Below are 21,677 nucleotides of genomic sequence, written 5' to 3'. Positions count from 1 at the left end.
ATGAGAGTAACAAATTAACCAGCTCCTCCCTGGTTGTAGGAGGAAGCCAAAGTGGTTTCAAGGACAACATCAAAGCTCCACACAGACTGCCCAGAAGTTGCAAAGCAAAGGAGCATGCACAACCTTCCAAAACACCTTGAGAATGGTCTACTTTTTAATACGGTCTCCCTTGTACTTTGTTCATTTTGTTTCAGGATTTTACCTTGAACCAGCTGCCTTTGTTTCCAAATTCCCTCTTGCCTTCAGCAACTAATCTCTTCTTCAACTCAGTGTTTATCTACCCATTCTTTTCATCATATAATTAACATTATATAAATGTCAAAAGATAACAAGGTATCTGAACAGCTGTTCTGATTACGCTGTTCTTCAGTGGCGAACTAAATCTAAGCCATCAAAGTGGAATGAATATCTGGCTGTTGGGAGCATGCAATACTCATGTGCTTGAAAAATCAGAACTTATTATCTTGTGTGCAGCCAACAAGTTGAATTTTTATTGCTAAACTTCTCTTTATGCTTCCTCACTTGTAGTTATAGATTATACACTGGTAAATAATGTTTCGCTTTCAACACAGCAGGTTTCAATTGAAATCAATCAATCAACAGTTCCCCAAAATATTATTGTTCTTGCATAGGCCCAGTTTTCTTTTGCCTAATGAATTTGGAAAATTCCTTTTAAAATACAATATACTTCCTAAATCTTGACTTGTAATATTTATGTTTATGATTCCCACTTCATTTTTTATAGAATATTATCTATTGTTTTCCTCCTTTTATATTACAGAGCCCTATTGTCCAGGTGTATGGAGTTCTTGGATTAATAAAAATACACCATCTCCACTCAATCCAAATGATTATGAATTGCTGACATCAGAAGGCAAACAATTGTGTCCATCTTCTTATAAAATTACAAACATTCAGTGCCAGTTTGCCAATAAATCTGACTGGCCACTAAGTTTATCATCGAATGTTGTGACATGCAATACAGACATAGGGCTGATGTGTAGAGTCTCTGGCAAAACTGTGGGAGATTTGTGTAATGACTACAGAATTAGAGTTTGCTGTGAGCCAACTGAAGAGACTACGACTGTCCCCACTACAACTGCTAGTGAAGAATGTTTCTGTGATACAAATCCACCAAGAAAGGTAATACTTTCATCTAATTATGTAATTTTAATTTGGTAGTAAATTAATACTTAACACCTTGTCTCTAAAAAAAATAATTTGCCCACTTTTTCACTGTAGTTATCAAAAGGAATTGTGATTTGTGATCCAAACCTTACCATTGACTCAAGTTCACTGCCACTGTTTGTAACCTCAGCATCCCATTTAACTCTGAGCTGAATTTCTTAACATACTTGTTTGTAACACCAAAACATTAACTTCCAAAACCTCTAACATCACTTATCTCTGCCCTTGCTTCAAATCTTTCATGCATTGTTTGCTATCTCTAGAACTGAATATTCCTTTATCAACTATTTGTATAGTGCCTATAAAAAGTATTCACCACCTTGGAAGTTTTCATGTTTTTACAACATTGAATCACAGTGGATTTAATTTGGCCTTTTTTGACACCGATCAACAGAAAAAGATTCTTTCATGTCAAAGTGAAAACAGATCTTTACAAAGTGATCTAAAATAATTACAAGTATAAAACACAAAATAACTGATTGCTTAAATATTCACCCCCTTCAAGTCAGTATTTAGTAGATGCACCTTTGACAGCGATTATATCCTTGGGTCTGAGTGGATCAGTCTCTATCAGCTTGGTACATCTGGACACAGCAATTTTTCCCCCAGTTCTTCTTTACAAACCAGCTCATCCCTGTCAGATTGCATAGGGATCATGAATGAACAGCCATTTTCTAGGCCAACTACAAATTCTCAATTGGATTGAGTTCTGGCCTCTGACCTAGCCACTCCAGGGCATTAACTCTGTTGTTTTTACAACATTCCTGTGTAGCTTTGCTTTTATGCTTCGTGTCATTGTTTTACTGGAAAAAAGATCTTCTCCCAAGTCACAGTTCTGCAGACTGAATCAGGTTTTCCTCCAGGATTTTATTGTAATTTGCTGCATTCATTTTGCCCTCTAGCTTCAAAAGCGTTCCAGAGCAAAGCACCCCCATAGCATAATGCAACCACCACCATGCTTAACAGTAGGGATGGCATGTTTATGGTTTGCAGTGTTTAGCTTACGTCAAACATAGCATTTAATCCGATGGCCAGAAAGCTCAATTTTAGTTTAATAAGACCCTAGAACCTTCTTTCAGCGGACCTCAGACGCTCCCATTTGCCTTCTGGCAAACTCTAGCCAAGACTGCATGTTTTTATTCCCCCAACAGTAGCTTTCTCTTTACCACTCTCCCATAAAACTACAACTAGTAAAGCACTTGAACAGCAGTTCTGTGCACAGTCTCTCCCATCTCAGCCAATGAAGCTTGTAACTCCTTCAGAGTTGTCATGGGTTTCTTGGTGGCCTCCCTCATTAGTCTCCTTCTTGCACACTCATTTTTTGAGGATGGCCTGCTCTAGTCAGATTTACAGCTCTACCATATTCTTGATGATTGACTTAACTGTACTCTAAGGGATATTAGTGAGTTGAACATTTTCTTGTATCCATCTCCTGACTTGTGCTTTTCAATAACCTTTTCGTGGAGTTGCTGGAGTGTTCTTTTGTCTTCATGGTCTAGTTTTTGCCAGAATTCTGACTCACCAGCAGTTGGACATTCCAGATATAATATGGAATCTTCTTTGATCTTACCCCTGAAATTGTTTTGCTAATGGCCAAACCTTTCCCATTCTACTTCCTTCATAATCTTCCACTCCTGAAAGTGCAAAAGTGGTGTGCTGATATCTAGGTTACAAAACAAAGAAGCTTTGTTGCTTGTGTTGCTAACATGAATCGCCTTTCCAATATCTGGAAGATGAGGGTAATTGATAGGAAATGGTCAGTAAAACCTCAAATTTTTGAAATAAATGTTAGCACAGAGCTGATTCTCCAAAAACATCATTACAATAAGAGGAACAAACACAAAATGCATGAGGAACTTAGCAGATATGCAGCATCTCTGTTGAGAAATAAAGAGTTGACATTTCAGGCTGAGATCCTTCATCCAGACTATCATAATAGGTAGTCAGGGCTCTTAAAACAAATATAGGATGTTTTAGCTTATTCAAATTGTTTAGTTGGAAATAGATTGAAACAAGCAAACCAAAATTATACTTCTTTTCACGTGCAGTAACATGAAAATTATATCTGATCAGTTAAGTAAATTTTGAAGCTTATGATGTATACATTTTTGTCACCCTTCCTAGTGCAATGAAACATGGAAAGAAAACTGCGCAACCCATACTTGTGTTAAAGATGTAATGTTCAAAATTGAACATGTTGCCTGTGAAATGCCTTTGAAACCAAAGTGTTACAATGGATTAAGACCTGTCAGAGTTAAAACCGAAGATGGTTGCTGTTCAGCATGGGATTGTGAATGTAAGTCTCTTTAAATTGATTTTCCTTTCATATTGAACACCAAGTAGAATAATAATTTGTTTCACTTTTGTTTTTTAGTATGAATCTAAATGAAATTATGTTTGTTAATTTTAGATGATTGTCATGTATGGGGAGGTCGACATTATCGTACCTTTGATGGTATATTCTATAACTTCTTTGAAAATTGTGCACATATTCTTGTGCAAGAAATTGTACCAAAATACAACTTTACTGTGATACTTGATAATTATTACTGCACATCATCAATGCCCAAATCCTGCCGACGAACATTAATTATCCATTATGGAGGAAATGTCATACATCTACTTTCTGGATATCAACCCAGCGTAAGTACAAATTATGCATTAATATATTCATCTTCTTCAACTTCACAAGCCCCTTATCGCAATAGCAGCCATTATCTGCCCAGACACATAAACATTTTCATGTATATTTACCTTTGCTGTCTTATATCGCTAAATTCTGTCTTCATCTGTTCCCATCCATGTTAGAAACAGATGAATTAAATTATTGAGTCTGTAGTGGCTATCATAAGCTTCTTATTTCCTGGCACTTTAATTCGCCATCCCACTCCCATTCTGACCTAGTGGTTCATGGCCTCCTGTACTGTCACAATGGTGCTCAACACAAGCCTGAGGATGAGAACCTAATTTTCCGGCAGGGCACATTGCATCATTAACTGGACTCCATATTGAATTCTGCAATTCGGATAATTTGATTTCTCAGTCTGTCTCAGGAATCTATCTGTGACACGAGCTCAGCGTATATTTTTTTCTCATGGACTGGGGGACATTCCCAGCCTCATCTACAGAGTAGGCTATTCTGCTCTGCATTTTACAACTCTACATTTTTAGTCTATGTTCTTATTCTCTAATTACTTCCATTCAATCATTGACCACATAAACTTGGTTACAATTTACCCCTTGTTCACACCCCCCCCCAGCAGAGGTCACTCTTTCACACTCACTGCAGTTTTACAAGTTTCTTTGAACTCTTTTTCAGTTATGATGAATGGTCTCTGACCTGAAACATTGCCTCTTTATGTTTTCACACAGATACTGACCTGCTGAATATTTCAAGATTTTCTGGTTCTGTGACAGACTTTCAACCTGTTCATTTTATGGTGGGGGGGGGGGGGCAGTAGGAAGTACTTACTTTTGATTTTTATTCTCCTCACAATTTATTTTAGAAACTGAACACAAGCAAGAAAAGCTGATATTCTTTAAATTGTTCAAAAATATTATACTGTATTGCCACAATTGAAAAATTAAATATCACTTTCCATGCCGACTTTGTATACACCCAGCTCAATATATTCAGAATAATTCAATTTCAGATACTTCTATTTCAGATATCCAACATTCAATGTACAACATAAGCAATTTTGATAATTTTTCTCTATTTACACTTCCACCGGATTATCTTTCATTCTGTATTCCCACATTGATTCAAGTTACTCCATTACAATTTTGTCTTTCAACCTCTCCTGCCTTCTGGCCCCTCGTGAGACATTCCTTTTTTATTTCACCTCTTCTGAGCCACTTCCTTACATCCTGAGGCATCCTTTACCTCTGTTATTTTATTCTGGCATTTCCCCACTTCTTTTCCAGTCTTCACCCGAAAGGGCAACTTGCTGAGTTCCTCAAGCATCTTATGTGGTTTGCTCTGGATTTCAAGCATATTTCAAACCATAATATTCATGACATTTGTGTTTGGAGTATTCCAGGAATGGAATTTTCACATGACACTGCAGCAGTCCATCACCCTGCAGACATCACTTTAGGAATCTGAGAGCCATTGAGATGGCTCAAGGATATATGGATGAGCAAGGTATATAATTGGCAACATCAGTTGAGGCCAGCATTATTCAGTACTTTTTGTGGAGCAGACTCAATGTGCTGAACAGCTTAATTCTGCTTCTGTGTTGTATGGCCTCATTGGTCCCTCTCTTGGGATGTGATCAGATTTATGAATTGGCAAGTTTGGAAGATCATGAATGACATACTCCATATGTGAAATACAATTCAATAATACTTGTTTTGACTAACGTATTTCTCGATGCACAGATCTAAGTGAGAAATAAAAACCTATAAAATGCAGAGAAATTTACTAATAAAATTATAAGAAGCCCCACCCTCATTGTTGAAACCATTATAGGGAATGCAGTATCTTGTAGAACAATACTTCACTGTTGATAGTATTTATTGACCATCTATATGTCATCTATTCAACCTGAAGTTAAAGGTAGGTCTTGACCTACTGAGGTTTGCAGCAATTCCACTCTGTAAGTACAAGAATATCAGCCCATTCTTGAGCATTTTTAGTATAGGTGTATCGACTTGTTTTAATAAGGCTACTGCAATAAAAGACTTAACAGCAGCTTTTAAATCAGCTGCTCAAGTTCAAATAAACTTTATTTTGCTTCAGTAACAGGAACCAAAAGTTACTCAAGAAAATCTAGCCTCTGTAAAATTTATAAAGTTTGTATCTTCCTAAAAAAAAGCTATTGATCTCTGATTATTGTTTTCATTGCTAATATGACTATTATTTGCCAATACTGTAAACTGTAAATAATTAATAATTTTCATTAATTATTGACAGGTGCTATTCAACCGTATACCTGTGAGCTTCCCATACGATGCAGAAGGAGTTAATATTTCAAGGATGGGTTTCAATGTACGCATTAATTTTCCTGACATTCGAACCACTATTACTGGTCGCAAACATCATTTCAGGATCCAAGTACCAGAGCAGTATTTCCTAGACAACACACAAGGACAATGCGGTAAGAGATATATTATTGCTAATGCTTGATACTAGCATACATAAGCTTTGTCAAACAATGCCATTTTAATTGGTCTCTAAAGCAACACACAAAAAATGCTGGAGGAACTCAGCAAGTCTGGCAGCATCTGGGAAAGTGAATCATTTTCATAGATACTGCCAGACTTGCTGAGTTTGTCCAGCATTTTCTGTGTGTTGTTTTAGATTTCCAGCAGCTTCAGACCTTCTCATATTTAATAGATCTCTGCAGTTCAATTTTGGTTCACTGCCACTAAGGGCAAGTGCAATAATATCAGTGCTCTGAGGCTATGATTCCTCTGTAAATATTTATCGTGCTGTTACATTTATGGAAAAGATTAGAATTATGACTGAGAAAATATTCATTTTCATGATATTAAACTACTTACACACTTCGTGCTTTTTCCCCATAAGTTTCTTCTTTGCTTATATTTTTGTAGTAAATGAATATCATAGATTGCTTAGTTTATTAGGCTTCTGTAAAAATACAGTTTTAACAAGTTGAATTCCACAGAAATATATTTTGTTTACTTATAAATTATACTTCTGTTTCATAGGTTATATTTCCAAAAACAAGAATGATGATTGTAGAAGAAGGGATGGAAAAGTAGAGCCTCCTAACTGCTGTCACAAAACTGCATTTGACTGGAAAATCGATGATCCCAATAAACCACAATGTAGAACAGCACCTACAAATGTGCCTTGCACTCCTCCTCCCCCTCCTCCATCATGTAAACGTGCAGCTGTGTGTGATGTCCTAAAGGAAGAGTATGTACTATTTCATGTTTTTTTCTTTAAAATTAATTAAATCATTATTGTCTTTATTGCACCTTGCTATTGCAAAATTCAAAATATTTGCAAATTATATTAAACCTGGTTCTGATTCTGATTCTGCTAGAAATTCTGAAATTCCACCAACTGAGAAGTACCCAATGTCATGAAACATTAATTGATCCGTCAGTACCTGCAGTAGAATGCTGAGCTCTTTTTAAAGTCAGATTCATTTCCTCAGCCATCAAAGCCCCTGTTCCTGTCAATATTGCTTGAATGTACTGACCTGAACAAAGCCCTGGGGGACCAATGAAACCTAGAATGTAGGCAATGACTTTTGTTCTATGGAGTGGAAACTTCATTAATAACTTGCCTCATATATACTCTCCTGAAATTACTTGAAGTTTAGCTCCTAATTCGTTCATTTCTAAGTTAATGTATCAAGACGGAGTAGTGCATCTTACATATCTTGATGGGGTACCTTGGCAATATATCACAGTGCTTGGAAATTGAAAAAAAATGTTGCCACCTGGAACTGTATAATTTAACTGTGTAATGATGTCAACTAGTCACTACCTGCTAGTCCCACTTATCTCCCGTCCTCCATTCTTACATATGATATTTTTTGAAGATAATATCAACATGTTCCTGCAGTGGAACTGCTGTTAGTTTTATTGATAACTTGTGAATGCTGCACAAATGGTCAAGTATGATATAAACAGAGACATTGAATATTTATTTTCATTGATCCTCTTAGTAATATACTTCAGTAAGTATACTTGATGTTAAAGGTGTGACTGTTTTCCAAGGCTGGTTGCCCTGAATTCAGAGTGGAGGATGAGTAGGTAGCATCACTGTACTGGCAAATTATTAACCTTTTTAAATTTCTGGATTAATGGGAGCACAAAACGAGGCAGCCAAGGGTCTTAGCTCGAAACATTTTTTTCATAGATGCTGTCTGGCCTGCTGAGTTCCTCCTGGACTGTGTGTGTGTTGCTTTGGATATCCAACATCTACAGATTTCCTCTAGTTTTAAATACTTTTCAGTCTGTATTGCTGAGGCTGGCAGTTTACAGCAAATTGGCTCAAGCTGACTGTCAAATTTCATGGGCAAGGGAATAACATGTATTACAGCCATAGGAAAGTGAAAAATTGCCTGTAACAAGCAATCTGGAGATCTGGCTCATTGTATATTATAGTTATTTATCATTCTCCCCTAACATTTTAATATAGCTATTAATCTTTTTCCATACATACTAGTATAGTAAAACAATTGAGAAAGTAATTTAAAATATTTTACATGCATTATAATTTTATTGTTAATGCAATTATGTTCAGTTTGCTTAGATGCGAGATAATTTGACTGAAGTTAAATTGTAGTATTAACTATTTTATATTCCAATTCTGCAGACTATTCAGCACGTGTAGCAACAATATGTATTTTGACTACTACTACAAGGCATGTCAGTTTGACAATTGTGAGATGAATGGAAGAGAAAATTGTTCCAGCCAAGAAGACGGGAGTTGTGAATCAGGTTCACGTTCTACAGAAGATTCAGATTCTAAAGAACAGATGGGCTCAAGTTCTAAAGAACAGATGGGCTCAGGTTCTAAGGAACAGATGGGCTCAGGTTCTAAAGAACAGAAGGGCTCAGGTTCTAAAGAACAGATGGGCTCAAGTTCTAAAGAACAGAAGGGCTCAGATTCTAAAGAACAGAAGGGCTCAGGTTCTAAGGAACAGATGGGCTCAGGTTCTAAGGAACAGATGGGCTCAGGTTCTAAAGAAAAGTCGGGCTCAGGTTCTAAAGAAAAGTCGGGCTCAGGTTCTTCAGAAGTTGATTGTGAAGGTGATAACTGTAAGTCGAACACCCCGAAAATTGATTGTTCCAGCCTTGAAGCAGCTGCTGAAATGTGTAGAAGAGCTGGGTCATGTATTGACTGGAGAACATCTACAAAAGGATTATGCGGTGAGTGTTGTGTAATAATAGCATTCTCCTTATGATTAAAAATTTGTTTCAAATTGTAGGAACTAGTGAAGTTACGTGCCCCATTGTTTGGCTCCTGTAACATGACCTTTAGGGATAAAAAAATAATTAGAATTGTTTCAGAATCTAGAAAACTAAGCCTAGTACTAAATTTGCCTCCATTAATCCTACAGGAATACTAATTGAATAACAGTGAAAACATTTTAAAAAATGAAATCAAAATGGACTAAATTTTGTCTCACAAATTCTCTTTAAAAATGTACCTATGTTGTGTTTTGTCTGCTGGGTTCAGAATTGGATTAGATTTATGAAATTAAGTACGTTATTAATTCTGATGCAGACCAGACTTGTGGCTGTTACATTAATTGTCTCATTACACAGAGCGACTCAGGCCCTTCAGTGTTGCCACATACAAATATAAGTTATTGAGGTAAAATCTTACAGATTTTAATCAACTCTCAACTAGCAGCAGGTGAGAGTGCAACATTGTACTCAAAAGTCACATAACATGATGCTCTGCATTCTTAAAAATATACTTATATACACAACAGCAACCAAACAGGTTAGGAGCTTAAAGGATATGATTGGCTGAGTCTCCAATAGGAAAGTGAAGCAGGAAGTGAGTGTTTTATTCCCATCTGATTATCACTTTATTTGCACGCCTCCACATATTTTATTCCTTTAGACCCATGGGATCATTTTCCTGTGGTAAAGAAGAGAAATAAACCAATATGTAAATATCAGAAAAAAATGGGGAAGAAATTTGTTCTATGTTGTTTCCTCAAATGCACATTTTAATATCATATGTGCACAGAAATCTGAAGGATACTCAAGGGCTGTGGCAGAGCTTGAATGCTATCACCTCCTACAAAGGGAAACCAAGTGACAGAGGTGACAACAAGATGTCACTCCCAAATAAGTTCAATGCCTTTTCCTGCTCAATTTGACCATAAAAACATGGAAGCACCATCACAAATTCCCACAAGCCCCTAATGACTCCATGATTTCAATCTCCGAAATCGACACGACAGCATCCTTCAGGAGGGTGACCTGAATACCACTGATCAGGATCTCATGGTTCATCCAGGTCTTATGCTTAGGGAATACTCAGAATGATTTTGTGGAGGCACATTCATCTACAACTACATAAGCCTACATTATAGACTTATTTCAGACAGAAATTTTATTGAAACATTCTGACTGCTTCTGAAGTTTTAATTTTGTGGATAGTTTGAATATTTCTGTATCTAATATTATTTTATTTTAATTCTAAGACCATGTTTGTCCAAATGGCTTCATCTATAAGGCCTGTTCGAGTCATAATCACAATTATTGCAAGAACAAGTGAGTGTTTTGTAATATACATATTTTCAAAATCTGTTTCATTTATTTCATTCTGAATTTCATACCATTTTGAAATTATCATTTAAACATAATAATCATCATTCCAGTATGATGATATTGGGAGAGGAATTCGATACGCCCACTGAAGGATGCTTTTGTCCAGACGGAATGATGCTATCTGAAGATGAAACTCAGTGTGTTCCTTCATGTATTAGTAAGTTGTTATATTCTTAATAAATCACAGTAAAATAATTAAGGACCTTCCTTGATGCTTGGAAAGTTTGAAAAAATTTAATTGTGCATTGTGTTATTTTTCTGTAGGATGCAAAGACTTTTCAGGAAGATTAAGAAATGTAAGTACTTTAAAAATCTTCAATGCTTTATTAGAATCTATATTTTTAAGTAATATTTTTCTTCTAATTATAATGTCCATTGAGAATCAAGATACAATTTCCCAAAAAAAAGTGATCCTATTTTATAAATAAAGCTCAGTTAACATCATTATAGTTAACCATTTTTCAGGATCCTAATTGCTCCAGGGTTATATTGAAGCATTGGCAATGAAACTGATGTTATTAGTAACATGGTTAAACTGTTCAGATACATTTTTAAGGTTTTTACAATACTGAAGGAGTCCAACTGAATCAACATGCCTGTGACCCAGAGCACTGCTTTTCCACTGTAACCTACAATATTTACCTTATCTCTTTGAAAGTCACTATTAAAACTGTATCCATTGCTCTTATGAAGTAATACACTCCATGACATTTGATTGGCAAAAAATAATTCTCATTTCCCTTTACTTTAATGTCTTTCCTAATTTCCCCTCTCAATATTGCTCTTCCTGCCAATGCAGTCAGTTTTTTTTCTTATTTACTCCATCAAAGATTTTCATTCTGTATTTTATATACTGTCAGTTTCCTATTTTCATTGAGATTTCAGTTAGGTGAAGGCACAAAGGTGGCATTCAATTCCTAATCAGATTCCAGATTAGACTAAATCAGACAGTTTACATCTCTATCTGTTCCATGCACCTTGAAATTTACTCGTTCTATCATCCCACTCCTTTTAATTTTGAAGTGCAGTCTCACAGTTGCATTCCTCCATTTCTTTAATTACTTTTCTTATATCATACCTTATAGAATATTGCTTTGCTTGAAACAGTTCTGCATTTATTATGTTATTTTAATTTCTAGCCAGGTTCACATTTTATCTTGATATAATGTGGCTGTTTGCCAAACAAAATTTCTGAAAATATACTTGGTGTTCATGTAACAATTGTTTTTACCAGTGTGTAATCCCCTTTGACCAAGTATTGGTCTTGGTTTATTATTGTCGCATATACCAAAATTCACTCACAAAGCAAATCAAAATGAACAAGAATTCCATTGTTAAATTCCTGACTTAGTTCCCTAGTCCAAGCAAGGAAAGCAATAAGTCAACTTGTATTTACATCATCAATATTATTCAACAAATATTCTTCAGTAAGTTCCACATACTGAGAAGAATTACATGGAGAATTGGTGCAGACCTATAATGCTGTTCTAACTGTGATTTGACATAAAGAACCACTAAAGAATTTCAATACCATCAATAAATGAGCTGAATTTCCAACAAATTTCAGTAAGGCATTTGATAAGGTTCCCCATGCGAGGCTCATTCAGAAAGTAATGAGGCATGGAATCCAAGGATACCTTGCTTTGTGGATCCAGAATTGGCTTGACCACAGAAGGCAAAGGGTAGTTGGGGAGGTTTCATATCTTGCATGGGGGACAGTGACCAGTGGTGTTCTGCAGGGATCTGTTCTGGGGCCCCTCCTCTTTGTGATTTTTATAAATGAGCTGGATGAGGAAGTAGAAGGGTGGGTTATTAAGTTTGTTGATGATACAAAAGTTGGGGGTGTTGTGGATAGTCTGGAGGGTTGTCAGAGGTCCAGCAGGACATCAATAGAATGCAGGACTGGGCTGAGAAGTGGCAGATAGAGTTCAACCCAGATAAGTGTGAAGTGGTTCATTTTGGTAGGTCAAATTTGAAGACAGAATATAATATTAATGGTAAGACTCATGGCAGTGTGGAGGATCAGCAAGGTCATGGGGTTTGTGTCTATAGAACACTCAAAGCTGCTGCACAGGTTGGCAGTGTTGTTAAGAATGTGTATGGTATGTTGGCTTTCATCAACCGTGGGATTGAGTTCAAGAGCCATGAGGTAATGTTACAACTATATAGGACCTTAGTTAGATCCCACTTGGAGTACTGTGTTCAGTTCTGGTCACCTCATTACAGAAAGGATATGGATACTATAGAGAGAGTGCAGAAGAGATTGACAAGGATGTTGGCTGGATTGGAGAGCATGTCTTATGAGAATAGGTTGAGTGACAGAGGAAGAAAGATGACCTGATAGAGGCGTATAAGATGATGAGAGGCATTCTTCATGTGGATAGCCAGAGGCTTTTTCCCAGGGCTGAAATGGCTAACACAAGGGGGCATAGTTTTAAGGTGCTTGGAATTAGGTACAAGGGGGAAGTCAGAGCTAATTTTTTCACACAGAGAGTGGTGGGTGCTTGGAATAAACTGCAAGCGAAGGTGGCAGAGGTGGATACAATAGGGTCTTTTAAGAATCTCTAAGATAGGTACATGGAGCTTAGAAAAATAGAGGGCTATGCAGTAGGGAATTCCTAGGCCATTTCTAAAGTAGTTACAACATTGTGGGCCAAAGGACCTGTAATGTGCTGTAGATTTTCTATGTTCTAAATATGGAATTAGTGCCTTTGGGCTTTCAAACAACTGAGGTATGCATTGTGCATGAGAATCAAATACCACTGTAGATGATGGAAATCTGAAATCATAACAGACAATGTTGGAAACAATCAGCAGGTCAAGCAGCACAATTAACATTTTAGGTTGTAGATACTTTCTCAGAACTAAGCATGTCTTTCTAGGTCAACTTGATCTCATTGTAACGGTCTTTCCCTCCAAAAGATAGAGAATAGAACATTATTTTCAGAATATATTTTTTATTTCTTCAGTACATTAAAACAGGAAAAGATACCACTATCTGACCGGTCACAGAGATTTGTTGATCACATTGTAATCCTCCAGTTCTTCTTCACGTTAGTTTTTTCATCAACTATTTATATTGAAGTGTTATCATACAGCCAATGATCATCCTTCAGTGCTTGCGTAAAATGATCATGCTTTATATGTATGACCCTTGACAATGGTTGCAAGGTATTCAATAAATAACTGTGGGGAATTACATCTAAGATATCAGTCTCACATAATAATATCTACATATAAAGTAGCAATCTTTAACTCAAGATAGGATTTTCCCTTTTCCAAATAACAATGGTATTGATCCAATGTTTCACCATCTGATGTTAACTATGTCAAAATTGTTTCTTCTGGATCACATAATTAAAATACTTACTTCCAGAGGCAGCTGAGTTATTTTGAGAGGAGTTACATAGAACATAGAACAGTATAGCAAAGGAACCACAATGTCTGTGCTGATCATGATACTAATCCAATTTGCCTGTATGTGGTCTATATGTTACCATTCACTGCCTGTTCATATGCCTGTCTAAACACCTCAAACACTGTGAATGGATCTGCACCCACCATTTCCCTCACAGCATTTTCCAGATACCTACCATTCTCTGCGTGCAAATTGTCCTGTAAACCTCCTTTAAAAAATCCCCCCCTCACCTAAAAGCAATGCCCTCTAGTATTTGACATATCCTCCTAGAAAAGAAAGTTATCTACTCTATCAATGCCCCTCATAATTTTAAATACCTCTGAGGTCACCACTCAGCCTCCAAAGTTCCAGAGGAAATAATCCAATTTTGATTTTGACTAACCTTTCCTTATAGCAAAGTCTATAATTCAAACAACATCCTGGTGAATCTCTCCTGCACCACTGTGGTGAACTACATATACCTGTCTGGACACGCCCCCTGCTGACTGCTCCTGTGGCTCCTCCCACAGACCCCTGTATAAAGGCGATTCAGGCCTGAGCCCGGCCCTCAGTCTCCAGGATGTAGTATGGTGGTCAACTACTGCTTGTTCTTTCTTCCAGTCAATAAAAGCCGATATCTCACCTTCACATCTCAGAGAGAGTTATTGATGGTGCATCAACCACCTCCAAAGTCTCCACATCCTTCCTATAATACAGTAACCAGATTTGCACAGAATCCTCAAAATGTGGCCTAACAGTTCTTATACTCAATACCCCAACTGATGAACATAAATATGCCATGTATTCTGTCCTATTTATTTGTGTTGTCCTTTCAGAGGACTATGGATATGCATGTCCAGAATCCTTTGTACACCAGTGAATCTGAGTATCCTGTCATTTACCATTTAAGTTTTACACTTCTTACAAAGTGCAACACCTCACACTTGTCTGGATTTAACAACCATTTCTCTTCCCTTATTATCAAATACAAATAGACATATTGGGTTTATTCAAACTTTTTTAATGAATATATTTCTTCTATTTCAGGAAGGTGAAACTTGGGTTCGCCCCAATAACACATGTGTACACTTCACATGTACAAAAGGTGTGGTTGTAGAGACTAAAATAACATGTTCTTCTCAATCAAGCTGTGATGAGGTTCGTATAAAAAACTGTTGGATTTGTACCAGATTCCTTTTGTACTGACTTTCATAACACCAATGTACTGAAAATTTTAAAAAGCAGCAAATTCTGTAAGTCTTAAAATCAGAAACTGCTTGAAACACTGCATGTCTGGAAGCATCTGTGGAAAGACATATAGAGTTAATGTTTCAGGTAAAGATAAAGTGTTCTGACAAAGTTTTTTAACCTGACAGTTTAACTGCTATTCTTTCCATAGATACTGCCTGAGCAGCTGAAAATGTTTTACCATTCTCTGTTTTCATTATTGATGTATTTTTCTATAATTCTTAAGTGTAACAAATTCACTAATCAGTGATACACATAAAAGATCTGCAAAACAGGAAGCACATTTTTGGATTTCCAAAACACTTGTAAAGTTTCTACCAGTAATAGAAACATAAAAGATGGTGAGAAACATAATCCTTCAAGAGATTTTTATTTAAAGTGTAGGAACCATTGATAAGCTGGTTCATATCAGTAACAGAGGTTTTAATATAGCCCGAATTACTGGAATAAATGCTAGTTTTAATAGCTTTCATAAAACCATATTGGTTAACCTTATTAGTTTCATTTATGTTGGGAACAAATTACAAATTGACACAAAAACCGCAGATCATGTCAGAGGGAGAAACTCCAGGCTGTAATGATTTATTTTAATTCACTCAAGTCTGTTATGTCAGTTTGTTGACAAGGAATAAGGAAAACCTTAATGTACATTTAAATATGCTACATTTGACTTGACAGTGCATTCCACTAGTTCATTTATTCTATTTTAGCAACAGCCTCCTCTCCCTACCAGCTAAACACATTAATGTAAATTGATTTCATCAACTCATATCTGATCATAGGATAACATGAAACACTTACCAATATAAACATAGATATAGTTCTAAAATGATACTAAAGAAATATTAATGGGTTGAGAAGAGTTTATTTTGCAACAATTCTTTAACATATTAAGCAGGGAGGATTTACTGTGGACACTACAGTATTTCTTTACAAAGCACTGCCATTAGAAATTACAAAGTATATGATAAATGATTTAAAGAATGTTGACAGTGAAATGATATTTCAGAATATAATCGTAATTTCACCATAATTGTCACAGTGCCACAGAACACAAAACACATTTGATAGAAACACAAATCTAAATCCTGTGAAAAACAGAAATTGTAAAATACAAATTGACCACCAACAGAAACATTGACATTTAGCACCATATATTAAATAGATGGAATCACAATTACACGGCATCTCCATATTCTTGTTATAGATGACTGAAATAAATATTTGTGTAATAACCTGGAAAAGTAATCATGTTTCAAAAAGGGGTGACTAATTGCAATTGATTTCTGCCATAATTTAACTTGAACCAATTTTTCATTATCACCTTTATTCGTATTTTCTGTGTAATTTTCAAACATCACAAATAACAATTGAAATTTAAATAAAATGTAGACAATGGTGCAATTCAATATTTTCCATTTATTTAGGCTTCTAAAGTATGGGATGAATTCCACTGCTGCTTTAAATGTCCCTTAGAAGGTAAGTCGTTTTAAAGCTATCAAACCATGTTGGACCATAAATGATATACATTGTGCATTATACAAAAATGAGAACTGGAGAAATTTCCATTTCTGTTACACAAAAGTGACTACATTTAACTTGGCCATAAAATGTGTTTGCTGTGTCCTGATATTTTCTATTAATTCTTTCCATATAAGAGGGCACTGAAGCAAGACATATTCCTGTCAGATTTTCACACCATTACTAAATTGAGAACTGTGCTTAGGCCATCTTGATTGGAACAAAATTAAAGTACAAAGTAAACTTATTCTCAAAATACATACATGTCAACATAGGTAAACTTGAGATTCATTTTCATGTGGGCATTCACAAGAAATACAAACAACACAATAGAATCAATGGAAGATTGCACCCAACAGGACTGACAAACAACCGATATGCAAAAGACAACAAATTGTGCTGATACAAAAAGCAAGGAAGAAAGAAATAATAAATATAAACAAATAATGTAGGGAAGTTCAGTGATAGAGTGAGTGAAGTTATCCCTTCTGGTTCGAGAGCCAGATAGTTCAGGGGTATTTAGTGTTCTCGAACCTGCTGGTGTGGGTCCTGAGGCTCCTGTACCTCCTTCCTGATGGCAGCAACAAGAAGAGAGCATAGGCTAGATGGTGGGGGTCCTTGATGATGGATGCTACTTCCCTGTGGCAGTGTTCCATGTAGATCTGCTCACTATGGGGGGCGGGGCCTTTACACATGATGGATGAAGCTGTATCCACTAATTCATTAGGATTTTCAGTTGATGAAGATTAAGTTGAAGTGTCTGTATCAAAAGCTTTGAATTAGGTCTTAATGAACTTGGCCTGTTAAGAGTTAGCTGTGGTCCTTTTCTATCCACACTCAGTTGATTTGATCCAGCGGGTTGATCTTGCTGCTCCTCCACTAAGGTTTAGCTGCCTTATACCAAAAACACTGATAGGCTTTCACAATGGAAAAGCTGGGGTGTAACTCTGACCTGTGTCAAAACCAGTCTATCTCTGCAGCTAATTAGCACATAGATCAGTTCTAAATACCCAGCTTTTATGATGTATATATTAATGACTTGAATGAGGAAATTAAATATTTCCCAAATTTGCAAACTACATAAAGTTGGGTGGGAGGCTGTATTGTGAAGAGAATACAGAGAAGGGACAGGCTAATTTGAACAGGTTGAAGTGAGCAAATACATGACAGATGTCCACACTTCTGTTTTTTGTCCCATTTCTGCCCAAGCTTTCACCCTTCTGGTTTTGTTAACTACTGAACATCACTAACAACTAACGCATTCCACCGACAAACGTGTTTGTCCAAGTTTGAAAGCCACTTGCATCATTATGAGAACAAAATGTAAATTTTGTACATGGATTGACATTTATTGCAGATGTAAAGTTTTACCATGACAAAAAGTATAAAAGAACATTTTGCCAAATGCACCTTTTTTCAGTTTTAATCAATGTAATTCAAAGTTCAAGTTTTCTTTATTATACATTTAAAATAACTTAAAGATACTGATTGATTCCTATAATTTCCACATTATTATTTCTCCACAGTCCAACGATGTGCAGTTCAACCTAAGCGGATTAAATTAACCAAGGGTGTTTGTTCAGCATTTGTTGAAGTGAACTCATGTGAAGGATTCTGCAGGTCGTTCTCCATGTAAGTCATGTGATTGAATATATTTGTTGAGTTTTAAAACAAAAAATAAATTAGTACATGTAAAAAGGTGAGAATTCCTGGCAGGACAGAGAATCTCTGGTTTGCATTTATACTCTATGAGGAGATTAAAGAACATGTGAATAGGTATGGGGAGAGAAAAACAAAGAAAAAGAGTGGAATGATTATTGGCTGATACAACAAATAACAACTAAAGACACGGAAAGAAAAGGAAGCTAGTCATCCCGCAATAGTACAAAACTGTAGAAGTGAATGCATAGTTAGCATTAAAAAAAATTTGAATTTCTAATTTCTTTTGCTATGAGGGAAATCAGTATTTTATGTTTAACTATAATGTAATGTAGTGAGTAAAGGCGAAATTGTGGAAGAGCAGGAAGCCCAAGACTTGGAGGGCAAATAAAGAGGGAGGACTGAAGCAGAGTTCAGTTTTAAAGAATGGGAAGACACTGATCTGATTACAAGTTTGCTTCTGATTTTCAGTACCTAAGTGTCATGTGACAGGACAGCAGCAGGTGATCAGTGAATATTCACTCCCATTCACTTCTGATTGGCCACACGATTTAAATCAAGGGGTGTTAGTTTATCTCAGGAGTGCAAATGGGAAACATATTCAATCCCTTCAAACTAATTAATGTAATTCATCTAGCTACTTACATTGAACAGAGTTGGCTGGGCAGGAAATGCACAATGGTTGTAACATGTGGGATCTGGTGAACCCCACTGTGCTTCATTGCACAATATATATAGTTAGAAAGACGACGGAAGTTCTGCTGAGGAATTCTGAGTGGCATGGGGAAAAATTGAAAGGCAGAACTACTCTCAAGATTATTACCTGAGCCACATCTTCATCCAAAGTGTGCTTGGATCAACGTAGTGGCAAATTGCAGAAGTACAGTTGTTACAGGGCTTTAAACAAGTTGGAGATGGAGAGGATTTTTGTGGCAGGACTTTTAACCAAAAGTAATGTTGAGACATTGGGATAGAATAATACGGGATCCAGTGAAATTTTGTGCAAGGTGAATAGGACAGGGAATTCAATACTCCAGGTTATTCAGTGCTCCAAAAGAATAGGCAAAGAGGGACAGGAGTCGGGGTGGTGTTATTATCAAAGAAGGTGTCCAGCAATGCTGAGTTGTGATGGAGATGCACTAGACAGTGATGTGGAATGGGTTTGGGCAGCAAAACGGAATAGCTGGAGAAAGAAAACATAGATGGGATTCGTGTATAGTTCCAGAAGTGTTGCTTCTCAACAGGAAAAGGATAAATGCAGAAATATTGAAGGGATGTTCGGGGACTGTAAACAATATCAAGTGATTTTAATCTGCAGGTTGATTGCACTAAACAAACTGAAATGGTACCATGGAATGGCAATTTGTGGAGAGGGTCATGGATTGCTTCTTGATATAGTATATTTCAGTGTTTACATGCAATAGGCCTTTATAGATCTGTTCACATGTAATGAGGTTGGATCAATAAGTGATCTAATGGTAAGACAACCAAGAGGAAGTAGTTTCTTGCAGTAAAGCGGCAGACACCTTGGGTCCAAAACCGGTGTCCTTCACTTAAGGACAATTACCAAGATATGAAGATGTATTTGTCCAGAATGGGCCGAGTAATTTGGCTCAATGATGATTCAGCATCAGTGACAGATACTTAAATAGTTCATTCATTACAATAAATTGAAATTTATCCAATTTAGAAAGAGGGATTCCACAAATGAATCATCCATGGTGAACAAAGGAACAAGGAAAATATTAAATCTATAACTGGAATTTTAAAAGTGGCAGGGACTAGTGGTAGACCAGTAGCTAGCAGCAAGAGGGAAGCCTGGAGAAAACCCATTATGAGAGAAAACTAGAAAGTAAGATCAAACAAACAGCAAGAGCTATATGGACATATAAAAATGATGAGGGTGGCCAAGGAAATGTGGGACTTCCTAAGCCATGAAACCTGGAATTAATAACAAGAAATAAAGAAATAATAGGTGGGTTAAAACAATAGTTTGCATTAATCTTCACAGTGAAGTACACTGCAGATACCCCAAGTATAACAAATGGGCGAGTTTCAAATACCATGAAGGAACTAATTACAATCTTGATTGGTAAGAAAAAAGGCACTGGAAAAGCTAATAGACTAAAGGTAGATAAGATGCCAGGGCCCAACAGTGCGCAACTGCTGGTTTTGAAAGAAGGGAATGCACAGAGAATGTAATCATTGGTTAAAGGTTTTCAAAGCTCATCAAGTTTTAGGAGGATACTAATCAATTGAAAAACTACATCTGTGAATCCCATGTTCCACATGGAGAGAAAAAGCAGGAATCAATTGGTAAGTTAGTTTAACATCTGTTGTTCGCAAAATGCTGGAGTCTATAATCAGGGAAAAAAATAGCTAGTCATATATAAAAGCTTTATGTAGTCCAATCATTATATAATGAAAGGTAAATCATATCTGACAAATTTGCAAGAGGTCTTTGATATATTAAGCAGAGCCAATAGAGTGTAACCTGTCGGCTTGGTAGGCTACGGTCAATTATGGAAAACTCTGAACATCCTCTACATAGCACCATCCAGAGACAGAGAAGCAGTTTCAGCGACAGGTTACTATCGATGCAATGCTCCTCAGACAGGATGAAGAGGTCAATACTCCCCAATGCCATTAGGCTTTACAATTCAACCGCCAGGACTTAAGAACTTTTTAAAAGCTATTATTAATGCTTTTTGAGATAGTGATTTAGATGCATATCATATTTTTTACTGAGTTAAGTATTGTATGTAATTAGTTTTGCTACAACAAGTGTATGGGACATTGGAAAAAAAAGTTGAATTTCCCCATGGGGATGAATAAAGTATCTATCTATCTATCTATCTATCTATCTATCTATCAGTAAGCATGTGACTGGTGCACAAGAGCACATGGCATTGACTAATGACTGTGTAGTGGTTACTTGAAAGCAAACCAAAACCGCTCAGAGACTAAGCACGGGAAAGGGATTGACACTGCCTTACGCACTTCTAAAATAACAAATTTTCAAGTCAAGAATATTCCGTCCATCCATTATTACAGAACTAAAAAAGATGAACGATCTTACAGCAATAAAACTAAATGAAACTGAAACTAGCAGTATAATAACATAATAAGCAGTCTAATAACAAAATAATGGTCTAATAAGCAATTGAATAGTGGTTGAGGAATTAATGATCAAATAACAGTTAACAAAAAATATCACTCCTAGCACATTCGCTGGCTCTAACCAGACTCAATGGAACTGAGACAAAGCTTCTACGATGCCCCAACCCATGTGACAACGGTTTTTACTATCCCAGCCAGCAATTTCCAATCCTGAAACAATGTAGTTATTTATGACCATCTCTTGACCCATTTTGTGTAAGAGAATGTG

General features: G+C 36.4%; 1 protein-coding gene across 1 annotated transcript in view; it reads left to right on the top strand.

Moving 5' to 3' along the window:
• Window positions 1–21,677, top strand: part of LOC140738191 (uncharacterized) — a 120,407-nt gene that overhangs the window by 94,799 nt on the left and 3,931 nt on the right. The window contains exons 81-92 of the mRNA XM_073065303.1: window positions 782–1,143; window positions 3,313–3,484; window positions 3,599–3,831; window positions 6,107–6,290; window positions 6,865–7,075; window positions 8,489–9,045; window positions 10,338–10,407; window positions 10,515–10,621; window positions 10,729–10,760; window positions 14,909–15,019; window positions 16,537–16,588; window positions 18,157–18,262. Coding sequence (XP_072921404.1) covers window positions 782–1,143; window positions 3,313–3,484; window positions 3,599–3,831; window positions 6,107–6,290; window positions 6,865–7,075; window positions 8,489–9,045; window positions 10,338–10,407; window positions 10,515–10,621; window positions 10,729–10,760; window positions 14,909–15,019; window positions 16,537–16,588; window positions 18,157–18,262 — 2,197 coding nt within the window. The remainder of the gene's footprint in view (window positions 1–781; window positions 1,144–3,312; window positions 3,485–3,598; window positions 3,832–6,106; window positions 6,291–6,864; window positions 7,076–8,488; window positions 9,046–10,337; window positions 10,408–10,514; window positions 10,622–10,728; window positions 10,761–14,908; window positions 15,020–16,536; window positions 16,589–18,156; window positions 18,263–21,677) is intronic.

Source organism: Hemitrygon akajei, chromosome 14 (assembly GCF_048418815.1).
Source record: "Hemitrygon akajei chromosome 14, sHemAka1.3, whole genome shotgun sequence".
NCBI classification, from domain to species: Eukaryota; Metazoa; Chordata; class Chondrichthyes; order Myliobatiformes; family Dasyatidae; genus Hemitrygon; species Hemitrygon akajei.
This window is presented reverse-complemented; position numbering and strand designations above follow the sequence as displayed.